This window comes from Taudactylus pleione, unplaced genomic scaffold, assembly GCF_031769625.1.
Source record: "Taudactylus pleione unplaced genomic scaffold, aTauple2 ptg000656l, whole genome shotgun sequence".
Lineage (NCBI taxonomy): Eukaryota > Metazoa > Chordata > Amphibia > Anura > Myobatrachidae > Taudactylus > Taudactylus pleione.
In genome coordinates this window covers 545,712-565,510 of record NW_028285058.1, presented here as the reverse complement: position 1 = coordinate 565,510, position 19,799 = coordinate 545,712, and the positions used below count along the sequence as shown (strand labels likewise).

Below are 19,799 nucleotides of genomic sequence, written 5' to 3'. Positions count from 1 at the left end.
CCCTAATTATTCCAGTTTTTATTGAAATGTAAACCATTCAAATCCAGCAAATCTGAGAAAGATACAAAAAAGGTAAGTGAAAAAGTACTAAAGTACAAAAATAGTTTGATTAGCAAAAATAGATAATTCTAGGTTTCGATTTTCATTTGAAAACGGCAAACTACCCAAAGCAGTCACCATCTACCATATTCATATAAGCTGAGCAGTAAAGTCTAATTTTAGTGCATTCTGCAATTTCCACCAACACCTTCAATGTCCATTTTAATTAACTGCGCACAATGTAACCAATGGCCGTGCCGTGTGTGACCATTCAGAAGCCATCGGAGCAGTATGTTAGCAGCACTATCACTAAACTAAGAACAAACTAGTTATGGGCCAGCCACATCAGTTTACCCATTCCCTACACAGTGTAGGCAGAAAATTAGTTCATAGTGTCTCCAGTGAGGTAGGAGGCAAGAGGCAGACTACCCTGCTGCATTTTCAGAAGCAACAGTTACAACGTACCATCTCATTTAAGTTCTCAAACTGTACATTGAATGAATGACTACACCCAAAGAAGATTAAAAGCAGAATTTTATTGTTATCATTAAGAGCAAAGTACTGTAGTCGTGCACAACAAAAAAAAAAAACATTTTTTAGAAAACAAAAAATTAAGACAAGATTTGGTTAACTGGAAGCAAACCAATTGGAATGGCCTTTGGTAGGTGAACCAGCTCGCAACCCAATGAAGCATCTCAGAACTAACCCAATCTCAGGACGACAGTTAAAGACACTTAGACACTGGGGAGGGAGAAGGGCCAAGTCAAGGCCCCACTTCTAGGGAACTAACTTTTGCTGAAACTGGATAAACAGGACCAGTATAAGTTTAGTGAGTTTAACAGGTAGTGGTTGCTTTTAATAGTAAAAAAATAGTTTGATGGACTGAATGGGCGTTCAGCCATTTCAAGGCTTTCTTTTTCCTCTTTCATTTGATCATGTATAGGCATTTTTAGAGTCTACGGAAATCAATCTGGATGCTCCATTAGGTCTCCTGCCCACCCATGAAACACCTGTGGCCACCTCAGAGATCCCTTACAAAAGTTTACGGTAAAAGGAGAACAAACAAATGTAAACAAATACAGGGGGGCAGGGCAGCAAACAGGAGCACGTGGCATATAAAGCAGCCCTTTCAGGGCAGGGGATGGACCTAGCAGCTGTCTCCAAAACGAATATGGAATAAAAAGTGCCAAGTTGATAACAGAGCTGCTCTCCAGCATGCCTGACCATCCCTCTTTCCCCCCCGAAATATGACCTAATGCACCCGTTCACACTTTGCCCCTTCAGTGCCACGGGGGTTTAATATGGCCATTGCATAAACTTGAACCAGCTAAGCAAGACCAGAGCTGACCTCTGACCCCCTCAGTCACATGGGGAGAGGTTGGGTGTAGGGTAGCTGTACATTTGACACGCACACAAAGGGTAAGGGGGGGGGGTCAGAACCAGGACAAGGGGAAATTGTGGGTGGCAGATTAGGGCACAGACACATGGTAAGGGCTGCCTGGAATGTGCTCATCTCCCCACTTGACAACCAGGATGTAGTCCCCTTTGTCCTTCAGGAGGTACGTCACGTTGTACAAGCGATTTCCAAGATGCTTCACCACAATCTCTTCGCATGGGGTCTTTGGTCCATGAACCCCAACAAGTAGCATATTGTTGCCTGATTGAAGAAAACAGATCAAGTCTCTGATTATCTCACTACACCAAAGTCTAATGTACATAGGAAAACAGACCAGGCTCTACTGATGCAGCTCCTCTGACCTCCACAGTAAAGGTTACGATTTTATGCCATGTAGAACAGACCACCATATTGTGAAACATTTTTTGCATCTCAAAAAATGTATATTATCGTTTATTTATATGGCGCCACAAGTGTTCCGCAGCGCCTTACAAAGTACATAAACTAATAGGTTAATTTACAGTGACTTACAGAATACAATACCAGTACAAGGATAATGTACATTGCTACATTCGCGACTATAACACTCAGATAAGCAACAATGCAAAGCAACCAAGTGTTACGTGCCCTGGTAGAGAGTAAGAAGTAGATGAAGGTAGAGTAAGGAGAAGCACAAGAGGGTAGAGGGCCCTGCTCATAGGAGCTTACATTCTAAAAGGGGAGGGACAGACAAACAGGGGTTGACACAGATGGGGTAGGCAGGGAGGATTGAGCATGTAGCAGCAAGTTAAGAAGAGAGCTGGAAGGCTTTGATGAAGTAGTGGGTCTTGAGAGCCCGTTTGAAGGATTGAAGAGAGGTGGAGAGTGATGGGAAGCGGGAGAGAGTTCCAAAGGTGGGGAGCAGCGCGGCCATATTATATATATATATATATATATATATATATATATATATATATATATATATATAGAAGTTACTATATATGCAAAAACGCTATTGAGGTGGTTGGGGTATGGTATATGAGGTGGGGGGACTCTAGTGGTGGGATTTATTTTTTCTTCATTTTAAGCCTGGTATCCACTAGGCGATTTTGACAGGCGATTGCACGATAATGTCGTTAACATGCAATCGGCCACAAATCGGGCATGTAATTGACAAAAACTACCAGCGATGCGCATGCCTGCTGGTCATTTTTGCCATCTATCATCGCCCATACATGCTGGTCAACCTGACGATCCAGTCAGGTTCAGCATGTACGGGGATGATTGATGTGCCTGGACTGAACGAGTGAACGATCAGTGTAGGCACATCACTAGACATGCAAACGACAGCACGCTTACTATTTCGTAATCGTGCTCTCGTTTGTATGTCTGTCTAAAGGAGAGTATCCACTAATAGACAAAGTCAGTTATATTGTCACTCATTAATTTGTTTTATTGAGGCACAATACTGGTCTTCTGTAATAAAGCTGTAGTCACAGTTTTCCCTAGTAATACATTGCAGACCTTTAGGCTACAGCCCAGTTCTAACAGACATCCTGGTTTTAAGATTTTAAAAGGGGTCTATAACAGAAACCTAGAATTTAACGGCAGAAAAGAACCACTTGGCCCATCTAGTCTAACAGTTATGCAAATCACACACTTTGTTATTTCCACAACCATCTGACCCCTCAGCCAGCTGAACTTACCGACTCTAAAGAAATAGTAAGTCTGATTATGCCAAACTACAGCTGAACTCAAATGGTAAGTGGATCAAAGCCGATACATTCTGTCTTAAGTAAACACATTCTCAAACTATACTAAGCAAAGTATTGGGCAAAAGCTCCCTCGATCTTGATTTTCAGTATGAATACAGACAGTGAAAGCAGGGCCTCACAATCCTTCTGACTTTTTGGGTTTTAAGGAGGTGGTGTCAGAAAAATGACCTTGATCTCCATCCACTTTATCTCTCTCCAACACTATTAGGGGAATTCAATTAGAGGCGAAAAGCCATATTCGCCTGTTTTTTTGTGAAAAATTTGCCTAAAAAAAAAATTCGCCAAATTCAATTCCAGGACAATTTCGCCTAAGTCGAAACAATTCTCCAAAAATGATTCTCCAAATAATAGCTGGTGAAAAGAAATGCAAAATCTTTTTTGGGGTGCAAACGTGGGGAAACAACTCAGACCCCTTGGGACAGCCCCCCAAAGGACAAATACGCAAAAAAACAGAAACTAAAACCTAAGAACACCCCAAAAAAGACATATCATTTTTGGGGTGTAAATTTAAAAAGTGGGGGGATAAACATTAAAAGTAGCGAAAAAGACTTCTTGGGGGTCCACAAGTATGGGTCAGGTGTTTTTGGGATTGCAGGTGCATGCAGCAGGTGGATTTTTCACGGTTTTTAAAAGTTCACTTTAGAGACATAAAAACATGCTTGCACCCATTTTCAAGCACCCCAAATTTGACAGGAATTCTTATTTTCACCAAAAACTACAGCTTTATGCCATTCTTCACCACTTTTACAAAAACGCTAATAGCAAGCAATTTACACAACTTAAGTACACAAAATTAGGGCTATTAGTACACATCTATACTGATTCCCTATGTTAGTGCATCTTTTTCTGGGGTACAGACTGATTTCCCCAGTTCTTTCAATACTTTTCACCTGTTCCGTATTCGCCTGTTTCCGTGTTCGCCTGTTTTGCAATTGAATTAGGCGAAAAGTGGGGACGAGCACGGAATAAATTCGCCTCTGAAACAGGCGAATGAAGCGAACAGTCGGACAGGTGAAAAATTCGCCTCTAATTGAATATGGCTCTTTGTACAGATTGACATGGTATAAAACACTAAAGCACCATACATCACCGGAGTTAGCACAAGCTTTGGAGTTTTACCTTTATATCCAACTTACACTCAGTGAATTTAAAAAGAGCATTTAGCTAGACTACAAGGGAACTCACCAGCTTTGCTGCAGTCTACCGTGAACGAGTTCTTCTGACCAACAAAGGCTTTGTTCAGACCCAGTCCTTTGGCGACTACTTTGCTTGCATCGGATGATACCCTAGGAAGGGCTCCTTGTTGCGTGAAAGCCTCTGATTTTGTGACAGAGTCAACAAAGACTGAAGAGGACTCGTGGAGACTGTGGCTCGTCACCAGACGGGTCCCTAGGAAACCATACAAATGGGTAAAAGTTTAATTGCGTTGATGACCAATGGGCCATTTTCCACCATTAAATGCCATAAGATACCTGGTATAAGAATTACAGAAAGGCTATAAAGCAGCTGAGAGCAGACAAAAATAGAAAGTGCTAAAATCAAACCTAAATGCAGTATGGAAATTACTACAACACAGGGCAACCCTTAATTGCTATTAAATATTTCTCCAATGGGCCCTGGAATTCCTCCGAATTGCCCTGTATGTATAGACTGTTGGCTTTGTTCATGTATATTTACATGGGCAGAATCTTTGCACGATCAGAACGAAACTACTTGAAACAGTGGAGAGAAAGACACCACATTTCTTAGGTTTGACTCACCAGTGACTTTTGCTTTGAATGGACTTCCAACAATATGATAAGGACCCCCATACTTTATGGAGATCAGATAACTCCCAGGTGCCATTGGGGTGTATGTGACTTTGTAGCCCTCTGCACACTCTTGGCAATCCATTTTGACCTTTGAAGGCCCATCAATTGTTACAGTCAGAGCTCCAGCACCAGCATTTGTGGTATTCACGATAAACTCTGCCGCATTTCCTGGGATAGGAGGAAAAAATAACAAAAATTAAAACTTAACGACCAGACCGATCAGTTTCAGTTATAGTTTGGCTTGCGCACCAAATAGCAGTCGTTAAATTCTAACTATACATATCAGGATGAAAGTTTAGCAATTAGAACAGACAAACAAGCTCACTTGTAGGACTTACCAGTGGTGCCACCTTCTAAGCCTGCCCCATATGCAGACACCATTCCTGGGTCTCCAGCCTGCCCTGGTTCTCCCACACGAACTTTAAAGGGACTACCGGGGATGTGGGATCCATTGAACTTCACATCAACTAGATACAAGCCATTCTCTCGTGGAATGAAGCGCACAGCATATTTATCTAAGAAAATAAAATGAAAAGTTGTACATATCTGCCTATTGCATTACCTGTTACAAGGTGAGACTGAATGTCTTTTTGGATCTCTGTAATTTTGGTGGAATTTTTTTAATTATATATATATATTCTTTTTTTATGGGGGGGGGGGGGGGGGGGGATCTGCCATGTCTAGAAAATGATAGTTATGCAAAGACAATATTTTCATGTCTTTGTTTTGTACCATTAGCATTTTATTGCCCTTAATTGGACCTTTGTTTTATGTATTAACTATTATCTTTTGTAGAATATATATTTTATTGCTGTGATGAATAAGACATTTGAAAAAAAAAAAAATAAAAAAAAAAATATATCATATCGAGAGAATTCAATAAAAAAAAAAAAAAACGCAGGCAAGACCACATTAGTCAAGAAGTTAGGGGTGGAGCCAAGCCCAGTGAGAGAGGAGGGGGGGTTCAGGCTTAGAGTCATTAACACAGATCTTGGTCTTACCCAATACTACGAATAAGCATAGCATGGTGACAAATTTAATCCACAACACGGTCAACCAGACTTTACTGCCTACACGTGCCACTTCTCCATAGGAGAACGTGCGGATTATAAAATTGGACCCAGATATAAATTAGATCACACAAATGTGCACGCTTAACCATACAGGGTGGGTGCCCCAGCTAATACTGCATGCACAGGGCACATTAGGTGTGACGTGCATGCGTGTTCCGGGAGAGAAGAGGACCAGGGAGGTTAAGTAATCGTTGCAGGACGGGAGAAGGGCAGAGCGTGAGACAGAAGTACCGGGTGAGATGGGACGGGTCCATCATTACTAGTATGCTATAAAGAAGGCAACACTATAGTATTCCTTCACAAATGTCAGTGCTGTGCGTGTTCTTGTTAGCAGAAAGCTGTATAGTAGGAATGTTAGGCTGTTTTATATCACACTAGAGAAGTCTTAAGGGAAATCGAATGTTACTAGCTAGTTACAGGAATGAAATTAACCTTTCCATAGCAAACATGAGTTCCTACCATGTGTAAAAGCCTTGAGATATATCACAGATCTCTTTAGACACCATGAACAGGACTTTGCATGTTTAATCTGTTTGCTAAAGCATTAAATGCCCTTTAAATGCTACAAAGTGCCAATACCTAGAGAATGATAAAGGCCCCCACTAAGGCGCAATAGATTTCCCCATATGTAGCTGAAAATGCTCACCTTCATCGATCTCAGACACATAACACTCCTCCAACGCCCCAGAGGGGCTGTGGACCTTGGCATCTAGAACTCCTTTGGCACCATTAAGGCTTACTGCAAAAGAGGCTGGCTGATTGACCTTTAACCCTGACTCCTAAAAGCACATTAAAAGGTTTAGAAGAACTGCAAATTATACAAATATCAAATAACGCACGGTCATGGCCTTCAGAGGCTCAATACTTACCGGCCCCAGCCTGGTTTAATGAGGGAGAGGACTATCTTGTTGGAGAACCTGGCAGTGGCTTATTGTTTGTGTAAATGAAGCTACAGCAGAAAAGAGTTCTATGGTCCAAGGAATACATAAGATGGTTGACTGAATCAGCTTCTACTACCGCAGTTCCTTAATGACCACCATCAAGGTCAGCAGGAGTAAATACTCCTTTTTGATATCATAAGCAGAGATTAAAACAAGTTCAATTTGATCTCATAGGTTCCAAATTTGGGGGATGTTTTAAAATAAAATTTTGGAAAGTGAATAAATCCCTTTTCCTTTACCAATCCGTATAGGATCACTGTCACATCACATGCAGATTTTTAAATGCTACCTAGACTTTCCCCTCCTTAGCCAGGTAAACGGCTGAGGTATTGTTCAGTCAACCATTTCGATACCTTCTAGGTAGCGGATGAAATGTTTTTTTTTGCAATTGAGTGGAAATGGAAAAAAAAAAAAAAAAAGCCTGAAGAGAAGCAGGATATGGATTGCAAAGATTAGAACTTCCATTCACACAATAAGCCAGAACCATGGCTCAGATCCCTTATCCTGTCCCTCTTTAAACACTGGCAGGTTTTATTGCAGGAGTTCTTGTCCTGTTAGAAGCCTTTAAGAAAGACACGAGAAAAACACATGGAGAGCCTCCTGAGGCAGCTGGGAAACTCATTGCTGAACGGGGAGCACTGAAATGTGTGTTAAGAGTTCTTCAATTAGGGCTCAGTTAGAACTATTACCAGTAGATGGCAGCAGTTCTACAGAAATCCCTGAGTGACCTTTACTCATTCAATGGTGGACGATATTTCTTTATTGGATGCCCAGAGTACATGACTACCGGCCAAGGCAAGTCCTGGGGTTCACTCTTACACACAATGGTTCAGGAGAATTGATGGGGCCAGGGGATTCATGTCAGCTGCTCAGGAGACAAATTCTCTGCCCAACCATTAAGGGCTAAGGTTTTTCCCAGTGCCTCACCTGAAGACTAGAAACAGTGAGTCTACGAGAGTCATCTGATGGAGAGCCCACGGGAACCACGAAAGGACTGTCTGGGATGTGCTCATCATTGAACTTCACCGAGACCTCATAATCTCCTACAAGAGATTTAGAGGAAAGAATCAGGAGATTTCTATAGCTTGTTTACAAAAAAACATTGCAAACCTTTTTATAAAGTACTTCTACACTGAGTAGGTCGTTACACTCCGTATACCATGTACTACAAACAGGGCTGTACAAAAACAGTTCTAATTTATGGTGCCCAAAACGTTGAGAACACCTGCATAACCGGAACTGCATGTATACCATACACTACAGAAAACAGAACACAGCATACATGTTATATACATTTATACCTACCGGGCTCCTGTACGATATAGGACACTCCACAAGACCCATCTTTCCTATCCTCAAAAGCTATTTCGGCTTTGCTAGGTCCTTCCACTGCAATGGACAGACCGCCTGCACCAGCCTCTCTCGTCCATATACTGAACTCCGCTGCGAGAAACAAGGGTGAAGCACCACCATTTATACACAGCATTCCCCAGGTAACCAGAACAGCAAGCAGCATACAGGACGTTAGTCTATTGAAACTACAAACCCATTATGATCAAAAAAAAAAAAAAAAAATAAGATAAAAAAATTGATCTGCACTATTGTAGAACCATTTGGTTGGTGCACTGAGCGTTCCACACTCCATACCTGGGGTTCCAACCTCTGCTTTTTCCAAGCCAGGTCCACCAGCTCGCACTTTGTGCGCTCCACCTTCACCAAGGGGTCCTACAGTGAACTGGAAGGGACTCCCTGGCACGTGCTGGCCCTTGTACTTGACACTGACTGTATGAACACCCATCTCTGTAGGGACGAATCTGATGCAATAGGTGTTGTTCTCCCCTTCCATAATTTCGGCATCGTGCATCTTTCCAGACGGACTTGTGACCTGTGCAGTCATGTCATGAATGTTGATTTCTGCAGGAGAAAAAAAACAAAAAAACACATCTTAATGAACAGATGGAAGCCTTGCAGAGAATGTCTTTATGACTGATGTTATGGACCCTTAACATTTTACAGCTTAATACCTAGAACCTCATTCTTAACTGAATGTACTACCCACCCCTTGTTACAATCAAGCCAAGAAATGTAGAACTGCCCTAATGTATGCAGTCTGTTGCACACGCCAAGAAGGTCTTGGACTTGGGGTTAGGCGGCACCCCCCCCCCCAAAGGAGGGTTAGGGTAGGGAAAGATGGGGGTGGTTAGGGTTAGGCACCCCCCTGGGAGGGTTAGGTTTAGGCACCAACGGGTGAGGTTAGGGTTAGACTACTTACTGGCTGTAGTCGGGATTTCGACCAGTCGGGCTGCCGCTGTCAGTATTGGATCTGGCGGCTAAACAGCCGCCGGCATTACATACCGATTCCATCGGATCAGGCCGGTATCATTACAAGCAGCAGCCTGTATAAAGCCCCTATTAGAACACTTCTGCTACATCCTAGAATGCAGCAGATAAGTCTTTTTGGGGAGGTAATTTGAGATGCGCGGTACAGAAGGGCACCAGACTGGAAAAAGCTTTACACCAGTTTTGTTCTCTGCCTGAATAAGGATAGTCACACAAACTTGTGCCTACACGCAAGGCTCCTGGCCACAGCAAAAAGTCATCTTTCAGTGTAAATGTAGCTCTGCTCACCCGGTATTTTCAGGCTTAGGTCACACTGACTACCAATGTTTGCAACAGATGGCGCAGTTCTCTTGCGTGTGATACTCTCCTTCATCCTTCCTTCGCCTGTGACTTTCACCGAGAAGGGACTGCCTGCAGAATGGAATTCATGTTAAATATGACAGCCCCAATCCTTGCAGCTATGGACAGCAAAATAATGTATTTTTACTTTTCATAATGGAATGTGTTTTTTTTTCAGCTCCAGCAATTTAAGACAATTTATTTATTTTTTTTGATCCATGCTAAGATGTAAACCTTAAGAGATACCTGGTACATGCTGGTCTGCAAACTTTATATTGATTATGTAATTTCCAGGCTCTGTGGGACAGTACGTCACTTTGCATGTTCCGTCTTCCAAGTCTTCTGTGTTGATATCGACTTTGCTGGGACCCTCAATGGACAGACTGAGGCCACCGTATCCTGGAGCAACAAACATTTAGTCAGCACAGAGACTAGTCACAAGCTTCCAACACCCCATCTTTGTTTATATAGTACACAAGTAATATCAGTGTCCATTTTCAGCGTTCTACTAATGCCATGTTCTGTATACTCTTGTGATGAAATAAACTCCACACAAAAAAAATAAAAAATCCACAAGCACGTTAACCGTTCCAGCAAGCAGAGCAAATACATGGAGAATGCCATAATGGATGGACAGCAGACACAGGAGTACCAGTGTTTTGAGAGGGAAGGGGGGGTTATTTTCTTTATTACAGATGTATCCGTGCCCAATTAGCTGGTGAGGTTTGCTGAGTTATGAGGCCAAGTTATTTAGCACATGAATCAAAGACACTACATTGTTATTTTGAGTGGCAATGCTGAAACCATTTGACAAATCAGTTTCCTCCACCAGTATATTGTATTTCAGTTTCTAATGGACAGTTTTGCTCTTCTGCTTGTTAAAAAAAAAATATATATATAATTCTCTATATAAACTAAATTACCCCCCACAGCCTGTGGTCTTTTCCAGCTCAGTTTTCATCTGTAGTTGTATCAATGCATCTTTGACACCTCTAAACAGCACACTGCCTTAAGCTTAAGCGAGTGTTCCATCAACTTCATCACTACATTTGATATGTTACTCACCAGCTTCCCTGGTGTCAATGACAAACTGCGCTGGCTCAAATGTTCGCCCTTCTATCAGACCTTGGCCGGAGACCACCACCCGACTGGCATCGCCAATCTCCGACTGGCTGATCATGACAGTGATGGGGCTGTTAGGAATATGGAGGCCGTTCTTTTTGATGCTGACTATATGCTCCCCAGTCTCCTTGGGCACGAAAGATATACCTGCAGAGAAGCAGAGCTAGATGGTGAGGAAATCCATAACAGCTAGATGGGTCTTTACATTTATCCAGATCAATCTCTTACCAATATGCCCATTGCGCAGCCTCTTCAACAGACACGGTTCTTCTCTTCCAGAAGGAGAGGTCACGGTGGCAGTTAACAGGCTCGGGTCAGGCTCGGTGATGTTTAGAGGAATATCTGCAGCAGACCCGACCTTCAGCTGGGACATACGCATGGTGTCATCACCTGGGAGATAGAGATTTGAGGGGACCTCAAGATATTTTGCTGTAGCAATGACTAGGAAAAAAAAGCCAACCAAGAACCTTCTACAAGATGGTAAAATTTTCGTCAAACTCATATTTGAATGGAGGAACAAGCACCTGTGATTTTGGCAACAAAAGGACTGCCAGGGATGTGTTTATTGTTGTACTTGACCAGGATGTTGTAATCCCCAGGAAGGACCGGGAGATAGGACACTACACATGTTCCATCCTGGTTATCCGTACAACTGATCTCAGCTTTGGAAGGACCCTCGATGGCCAAGGACAAACCACCTGGGAGTGAAGAAAACCACATCTGTCATGTCACTGCAGTAGCGCTTGTAGACTCAGCCTATTGGTCGGTAAGTACTCACCTTCTCCGGCATCTTTTGTGTTCACTGTAAACACAGCTAGTTTGTTCACCATGCCGTGAATTAATCCTGGGCCATAGGCAGTAACATGGCCACTGTTCACATAATCCACGTAGAACTGCAGAGGGCTCCCTGGAATTTAAATCAATCAAGTGGTTAATAAACCAGACATCAGACTGGCTCTTCAGTATTTAGCATAGTTTAACAAAAGAAAGTTCTACCAAACAGAGGGTGCATGTAGGACCATGGTTTAGTTAAATGCACTGCAACATAAAAAAAAACTGTTTTCCCACACAAGTTTACCATGAGCTGGACAGAAATACGCTGTACAACAGGATAACCCGTTCCCTCCTGTCTGAGCAGACTTACCTGGAATGTGGATGCCATCATATTTTATATCCATCTCGTGGAGCCCAGCTTCTGTAGGAGCATATCTAACGGTGACGGTCCCATCTTTGTTGTCAGTGATATCTGGCTTTGCCACTTTTCCAGAAGGCATGCGGACCTCTCCTACATTTGGAGGGGGCACATGGTTTGGGTTATAGAATTTTACAAGACAAATTAACTATTGGGTAGATTGTTATGTGCGAGGTTCTGAGTTTCTCCAGTTACGACGGTAGGAAAAACTTTTGCTTTGCTTCAACTTCTGGGTTCAAGCAATAAGCTAACCTGCCCCAATATCACACGTAGTGTTCTGTCCAGATGGTGCAGCTAATTGACTCTGCCCTATATATGTATATGAAGCATATTAAAAAAAGGGGTCTATGTACCAAGTCTTTGGAAAGTACCAATCAATGCCTGTAATTTTTCAAGCACGATCTGTAAAGTGACAGTTAGAAAGTACCAACCAACTGGCCTCTCTCTCTCCACGGCTTAGTACATACACGCCTAAGAATCTTGAGTCAGGGGCCTGGGTGTATATCAGGAGTGACTAATATGGAGTTTCCGAGCCATTTTGCTGTTCAGTACTCTGTCGCAATCTGTATATATGCAAAACAGACTGAGTCCAGTATATTTCGACATGCTTTAGAATGCTAGTTAGCCATTAGAAAAGGTCAGGTTATACAACTGACTAGTCAATCAACAGTTTATTATGTTCATAACTTAATTTGGTAAATATATACATTTTATTTTTTGTTCTGTATACAATAGAAGTGTGGTTTGTTATACAAATATAAACTGACTTTTAAAAGATATATAGATATAACACACACACACACACACACTTCACCCTATGTATAAGCTAATCTTAAGGTGTTTTTGACAGAGAAGCTAAGAAAGGACAAAGATCAGTTTGGTTATGTGACCAGATAGACCAAATCCAAAATCAGCATTGTGTTACCTTGACTTAATCCTAAATATACACCATAAACAGTTGTGATGTGATTTACAATACTCATAACTGTGGCAACAGTGCCCCCTACGGTCTATTAATATTTATGTACATTTCTAATAGTGAACTTTATAGCCAGTTATACTGCTTATTCAGGAGTTTCACTCAGAGCGGCCTATATAAACTGTAATTTGTCATTATATTTATTTTAATCTGTTTGTTGAAGCATCTTTTCTGGGAATCCACTGATCTGGGATCTTTGTTTGAACCCACCTGAAACAGGGTGTAAAGAGCTATTCAATGGCAAATCTTACCTGTGATCTCTCCTTTTTTAATAGTGAATGGAATAACCAAGTCAAAAGGTCTCAATCCGGCAACATCCAGTCCATTCACGCCCATTACAGGGCGATCTGTAGCCTAAAGAGAAGAATCACAAATAAGAAAACCATCCTAACATTGGGAATACAATGAAGGGAAAAAAGGTAAAGAGGACAGGCTTTAATGGGAGACAAATCTATACTCCAATGCAAGTTCACTGCCAGAACTCTTCAAGCTGAATAGGCTTAGTACCATATTGCTTAGGATGTATCCAGCTCCTATTGTATTAGGACTACTTGCAACAGCTGTAATCCCCCAATACAGGAATTATTAAAAGCAGAAATGGTAAAAACCATTAAAATAGTTTGCAGCAAGTATTTATATACATTAAGTATGCAAAGGTCACTGATGTTATCAGTATATAGAGAAATATCCCTAGAACAGGGGTGGGCAATAAGCACCCCCCCAGCTGGTTTAGAACTACAAATCCCAGCAGACCCTGCCACAGTTTTGCCATGCTAAAACTATTGTAGGGCATGCCGGGATTTGTAGTTTAACAGCTGGAGAGCCGCTTACTGCCTATCCCTACCCTAGAAACAGCATTTCCCCAACAATCCTTAAGCAGAACAGTGAAGGTTTCCATGAGGCAGGATCCACACAGTTCAGCTTCATTAACCAATGCTAATAAACTTCTCCCAGGCTGGGAAAGTTCTGAGAAGTTTAAGTACAAGAACTGGCGGTGGTATGGGTAAGACCATTTTGTGAACCAGCAGTGGAGTTTAGAAACTAATGTAAAAACACAAAAGTCGCATGGAACAAGGAAGTCTTTGCAGTTAGTTTATCCACAAAACATGGCAAACCTGGGAAAAAATGAGTTCTGCAAGAGACCATTACACAATTCTGACCACTTAAACAAAATGGATGAGACGGATAAGCGGAGATAAAGGGTTAAATCCTTCCTGCCGGCCACGTGAGGTGGCTGGCTGGAAATCCGACAGACGAGAGGGCTGAATGGGAAGATGTTGGTAGCGATGAGAATGGGAAGAGATGGCAAACATCTGGAATGTATAGAGCAGACAGAAGTATGAGCCCAGTAACATAGCCGCTCCCCCACCCACTGCTACACAAAATGTAAAAGGCTAGTGGAGATTGAGGAAAAGTCCATCTCTGGAACATGAAGAGCAGGGAAGGAGAGCTTCTTGGAATTCATTGGGTGTGGAGTCACAGCAGAAGCAGCCATGTAGGGGTGAAGCATTTACACCAGCCTGTCCAGCTAGGTTAGGCCTGACACCAACAATATGAAGAGTTCATTTGTGCAACACTGCGGTAGGCTTGGCGAGTGATATCACATGCATAGAAGCCACAACACACAAGCAAGCAGAAGCAATTGATAGCCCCATAGAGAAAGCAGTGTACTGTTTTAGCCCCCCCATGTGTGCGCTGAGGGCAAAGTTTACTAAGCGGCGGGTTCTAAACCCTGGCGGTTTGACAGTGGGTTCTATACCCCGGGGGTTGGGTGGCGGTTTTGCAGCGGTTTTTAAATGGCAGCCCTGCTCGATTCTAAAATGTGTTTTGACTGCGGTTTGGCGACGGTTTTGCCATCTGCAGATTTACTAAGGCCAAAACTGCTGCAAAACTGCCGTCAAAACATTTTAGTATAGAACAGGGCTGTCATTTAGAAACCGCTGCAAAACCACCACCAAACCTCTAGGGTTTAGAGCAGAATAGAACCTGCCGTCAAATCACCATCAAACAGCCGGGGTTTAGAACCTGCAGCTTAGTAAATTTTGCCCAAGGCTCTTGCATAACAGCTGGTTAGAGACAGGCAAGATTCCACTTGTAGATTTAAAGCAGCAATAATCTAAAAGGCAAAAATACATTGTTTGGCCTTTCAAAGTATTGCCGGTTTAAATCTAGCATGTCCACAGAATTGCATCGCGCTGGCTCCTGCAAATTCCAGGCTATTACATAAGGACCTAGGTGGTAAAGTATTGAGCAGCAGATAGCATGTTTTGCTAGTACTGAATTCCAGAATGCCTTCCCCCTGCCCTTGGTGCTCCAGGAAGGTTTGATCCCCCCCATGAATGATACAGTTACGGTGAAAGGCAAGGTACCCAGGGTTGCTGCATGCCCGGGTATGCGTAAGGTGGGGCTAACTGCTGCTGAGCCATCTGCTGAGGCATCATTTGCTCGCCGTCCAGAGCCTGCGTTGGGAGGTGTAAGCACATTAGTTATATTGTACAACCTAGAAGTTCATTAATGGTAGAAAGATCTACACAGCATATTGAAGCCAAAACATGTCCTATGTGTTTAGAACAGTGACAATAGCAAAATAATCTCAGTAGGCGGCATAATAGAAAATACGTTCTGTTTCAGATTATCGGTCAACACAGTGGCTTCCTCAAGGCACCCCAACAGTCCAGGTTTTAAGGATAGTCATGGCTGAGCACAGATGTTTAAATCAAAATGACCGAAGTACTAATTCACCTGGACGCAGTCATAGATAACCTTTAAAAACTTCTGGGAACTACTGGTTTAACATAATGCCCATTCGATTAACAATTAGACCAGGGTTTCCCCAAACACTGCCCTCAAGGCACCCCAACAGTCCAGGTTTTAAGTATATCCATTCTTGAACACAGATAATCAAACTGACTGTGGTACTAATTAAGTCACTTGTGCTTAAGCATGAATATCCTTAAAACCTGGACTGTTAGGGTGCCTTGAGGATAGAGTGGGAACCACTGTATGAGACTGTTGGTGATCTTTAAATTCTGCATAGATAAAGGAGGCCAATCCAACATGACTAATGATGGGTAACAGGAGACTGGTCCTTACAATGAAATTTAATTAGAATGAAAGTTTATGACATGGAAGGAAAAGCGATGCATTTATTCGGACCATTTAATACATGTGCACTGTTGCAAATGCTTTACAGATGTCCTACGCCCACACGTCATATGAAAACGGCAGTGTCATCGGTCTCAGTTCCAGGTTTGGCTTGCTAAAAGAACATCGCCTACACTGCAAATTTTAGCCGAAGCTTGTATATTAGGAGATTTGGATCTACAGTCCACACTTACCGTAACTTGGAAGGGGCTGTTTGGGATGTGCTCCCCTCCAAATCGCACACAGATTACATATTTGCCAGGCTGAGGGGCAGTGTAGAAGATATCAAAGGTTCCATCTTCATTTTCTACTACATCCACATCCACCTCTGTGCCATCTGGGGTGCACACCGTGCAGGTCACTTTACCCTTCCCGGCTGCCTTAGCATCTACCGTTATTACAGTCTGCTCTCCAATCTGGATAGTGGGTCCAATACCTGCACCTTTGTAGAACCAAGATGAGGAGGGGGGGAGGAGTGGGGCAGACGGAAAGGGCAGTTAGAGTATGAGAAATAGTAAATCTATACAAGACTTGCATTTATTTAACCAAACGCATCACCATCCACAGCCAAATTTTCCCCTGTTCTAAAGGAGACTCAGTTTTCAGGAAATTTTTATTCACGTGACATAAGGTAAAAACGGTATCAGTTGTACAGTAAGGGAGAGAATACATAGGAAAGCTTTGGGAAATCGAAGTAGGAAGAGTTGAGTATCTTAATCTTCACGGCCCTCCCATAAGTCATAGCCTGCGAGTTGCAGAAACCAGCACAATTCCAGAAATTTGCCCCAAAAATTTAAGCGGTATTAATTTAAAGAGATTGGTTTTGACTTAAATTATTGGAGTTTAAATCTACGGGCCAAAGTCACAAGAATTGTGCCAACTCGCAGGCTATTACCCATGAGCCCACACCCGGATCCCTAGAAACCAACTAAATTAAACTATAGGGGGGGAAATTGTATGTACAATATATGGAAATGATAATCTTATGGTTTGTTTTGCTTTTTCTTGCAATATCTGTTTGAACCATTTCATTGTATGGCTTGCGTGTCTCATTACCATATTCCCGGTAGGGTGCTATGGAGTAGCACCATATAAAGAGAATAGATCAGGTCCTGAAAAACGGGACTTAATACATTCTCTCACCATGTAAATAAATGTACAAAAGTCCAAATCAGGAAGTTTCAAGTATGGAAGCAGAAGTTACAGGTGTGTCCCAAATAATGACTAAGTAAACACTGAACAGACATCCTGCACCACAGTCAGACTGGCTTAGCAGAGTATGGTCGGGATCTGCTACCAGTCCATGTATGCCGGGATACTGTTTAGAGGGGTTGGGTATGTAATGATGACATTCAGGGTCCCAATGGCCAACAACCTGACAGGGTTGACATACCAACACTTATTGGTCGTTATGCTAACCCTCAACCTCTTCCTATACCTCTCTTTGGTTCCTAACCCTAACCTCTCCGCCCTAGTGCCTGAACCTAACCTTCCCCGTGCCTAACCCTACCCCCTTAGTGCCCAACCCTAACCCTAGTACTTAACCCCCTCTCATACCCACAATACTTGCCTTCGGCATGCCGACTACATCCCGCTTAGAAGCACCCGGCGGCTCTCTGCACCTGCACATACAATCAGAATCACTGATGCCACAGTCAGTGAAGCCGACTGAAGGTGCAAAGGCAGTACGGTGCCTCTAAACCCTGTGCAGCAACAGACTAGCAGAGAATCCCCGCAATACCCCCAGTGAGCCAGCCCAACACTGTCCTTCACCACCATTGAAAGACTACCCACCCATTTGCAAGATGTGACCATTGGAACTTTAAATTCCCCAGGGGAATCACTTATTTGTAGGTTAGAAACATGCATGGAGGAACAATTTAGAACCAACCCAATGTTTCCAAGGGTCCTCAAGGCCCCCAAATAGTCCAGGTTTGAGGTGAATTAGGACCTCAGTCATTTTGATTTAACATCTGCTCAACCCTAGATATCCTTAAAACCTGGACTGCTACGGTGCCTTGAGGAAATGGATTAGGAACCAGTGAGGAACAGTAGGATTGACATTCCCATTCTTAGTAGGTGAAAGGGAAGTTAGGAAGGGGGGGGGGGCGGGGGATTAAAAAAAAACAAAACCCTACACCGCATTTAAGTGTGCCAAATTCAGAAGAAAGGCATATTCTCTGTTGTAGTGACTTTCTATATAGGAGTAGAGTTACTGGAACCTAGCAAATGACATTTCCACATATTTGTGCCGTAAAGTGTGAAGCAGTGCAAAAATTTCCTGAAAGACTGTTTTCCATAAGAACACAATTGCTCCAAAGAAGCAGCAGAAAGTGAAGGGGCGTGCACAGCTAGGTGGAATTAGAGTTGCAGTTAAGTTTCAAAAGTTTTAGATGAGCCGAACAAAGCCAGCATGCAGTAACAAAGCTGAGAGGAGAGGAGTGGTGCAAAAAGCCTGACCTGCCTACAGTACTGTGTCCAGAGAGTGTGGGTAATTGGTTGGTTGCGGTCTCTAAACAATCCAACCAGACACTCCATAACCACAGATGGTTTCAACTACATCCCACTTTGCAAAAGCCATTGAGATGGCCAAACACCTACCACCACCACCCGCATGCTATTCACAATAACAGGAGAAAAGAAACAAAAAACACAAGGCTAAAGTAGGCAGGCTGGACTGGGAATATGCATCTTTACACAGCCATCAGTATGAGCTAGGGTACACTAGGGGAACCTCCTGAAGCATTTCAATAGCCTTGCACAGTTAGGTTGGAACACCTGCAATGTCATACATTGGAGACAAAGTAAAGAAAAATACATTTTCCCAGTCCCCAGCAGCCTATTCGCCTCATCTACATGACAGTTTTGAGTGTTCACAGCTGTTATACTAGAACCAGACAGAACTACAGAGTTCTGACCTTATTTAGCCCTCTTATTTCATTCTTTGTTTGGCTCAAGTTACAAAGGGGTAGATTTACTAAGCCTTTGAGAGATAAAGTACCAACCAATCAGCTCCTGTCATATCACAGGCTGTGTTTGAAAAACTACAGGAGCCGATTGGTTAGTACTTTATCGCTTTCCACTATAAGTCTCCAAAGCTTAGTTAGTACATCTATCCCAAAGTGTTTAAGCCCAGTCTCACCTTCAAACTTACTAATCACAAACTTATTAGGGTGAAACCATGAACTGACTTGGCTGCCTACATTGCTCAGTAAAGTGGTAATATCAGAAAAAACTCTGATACTACTTAGTGTTTGCCCTGGCCTATAGAGAAAAAAAAAAAAAAAAGTGTAAAAACCACAAGTTAAATTTTTTCCATATACGATTTAACACTGTAAACCATTCAAAGTGACACATGTACAGGAAGTGGTTCCGTGCCAGCGATAAGCCATAACACTAATACCAGCTGTGAAAACCCAAATAAACTGCATTACTACTGACAGAGACCAGCAGAACACTTAAGACTTGGGAGGAGGGGGGAAGAAGTAGTCAAGACCAGCAAGCGGCTTACCTAGCCCGTGACCTCCGATTGACACTGAGGTGAAAGGGCAAAGAGCAAGGAAAGGTCATGTGAGACAAAGTGACAAATGTGAGGGCAAAGTGCACAATAAAACATCAGCAGAGATAAAATTACATCATGACATGTTATGCCATAACCCGTGTGCAGCG

General features: G+C 42.7%; 1 protein-coding gene across 5 annotated transcripts in view; it reads right to left on the bottom strand.

Moving 5' to 3' along the window:
* Positions 1-555: 555 nt before the first annotated feature.
* The window catches only part of FLNA (filamin A), a 115,165-nt gene continuing 95,921 nt past the window's right edge, over positions 556-19,799 (bottom strand). Inside the window, exons 30-48 of one of the 5 annotated variants that reach the window (XM_088455501.1) lie at positions 19,642-19,665; positions 16,325-16,566; positions 15,356-15,445; positions 13,238-13,340; positions 11,960-12,100; positions 11,594-11,722; positions 11,340-11,513; positions 11,044-11,205; positions 10,759-10,962; positions 9,940-10,092; positions 9,643-9,765; positions 8,662-8,928; positions 8,320-8,457; positions 7,942-8,057; positions 6,720-6,852; positions 5,339-5,515; positions 4,950-5,168; positions 4,375-4,578; positions 556-1,696 (exon numbers count right to left, since the gene is read on the bottom strand). In XM_088455501.1, coding sequence (XP_088311627.1) covers positions 1,509-1,696; positions 4,375-4,578; positions 4,950-5,168; positions 5,339-5,515; positions 6,720-6,852; positions 7,942-8,057; positions 8,320-8,457; positions 8,662-8,928; positions 9,643-9,765; positions 9,940-10,092; positions 10,759-10,962; positions 11,044-11,205; positions 11,340-11,513; positions 11,594-11,722; positions 11,960-12,100; positions 13,238-13,340; positions 15,356-15,445; positions 16,325-16,566; positions 19,642-19,665 — 2,987 coding nt within the window. In that variant the 3' untranslated portion in view covers positions 556-1,508. Of the gene's footprint in view, positions 1,697-4,374; positions 4,579-4,949; positions 5,169-5,338; positions 5,516-6,719; positions 6,853-7,941; positions 8,058-8,319; positions 8,458-8,661; positions 8,929-9,642; positions 9,766-9,939; positions 10,093-10,758; positions 10,963-11,043; positions 11,206-11,339; positions 11,514-11,593; positions 11,723-11,959; positions 12,101-13,237; positions 13,341-15,355; positions 15,446-16,324; positions 16,573-19,641; positions 19,666-19,799 lie in introns of all 5 variants that reach the window. The other 4 variants (XM_088455500.1, XM_088455503.1, XM_088455502.1 and 1 more) reach the window with 4 other exon arrangements.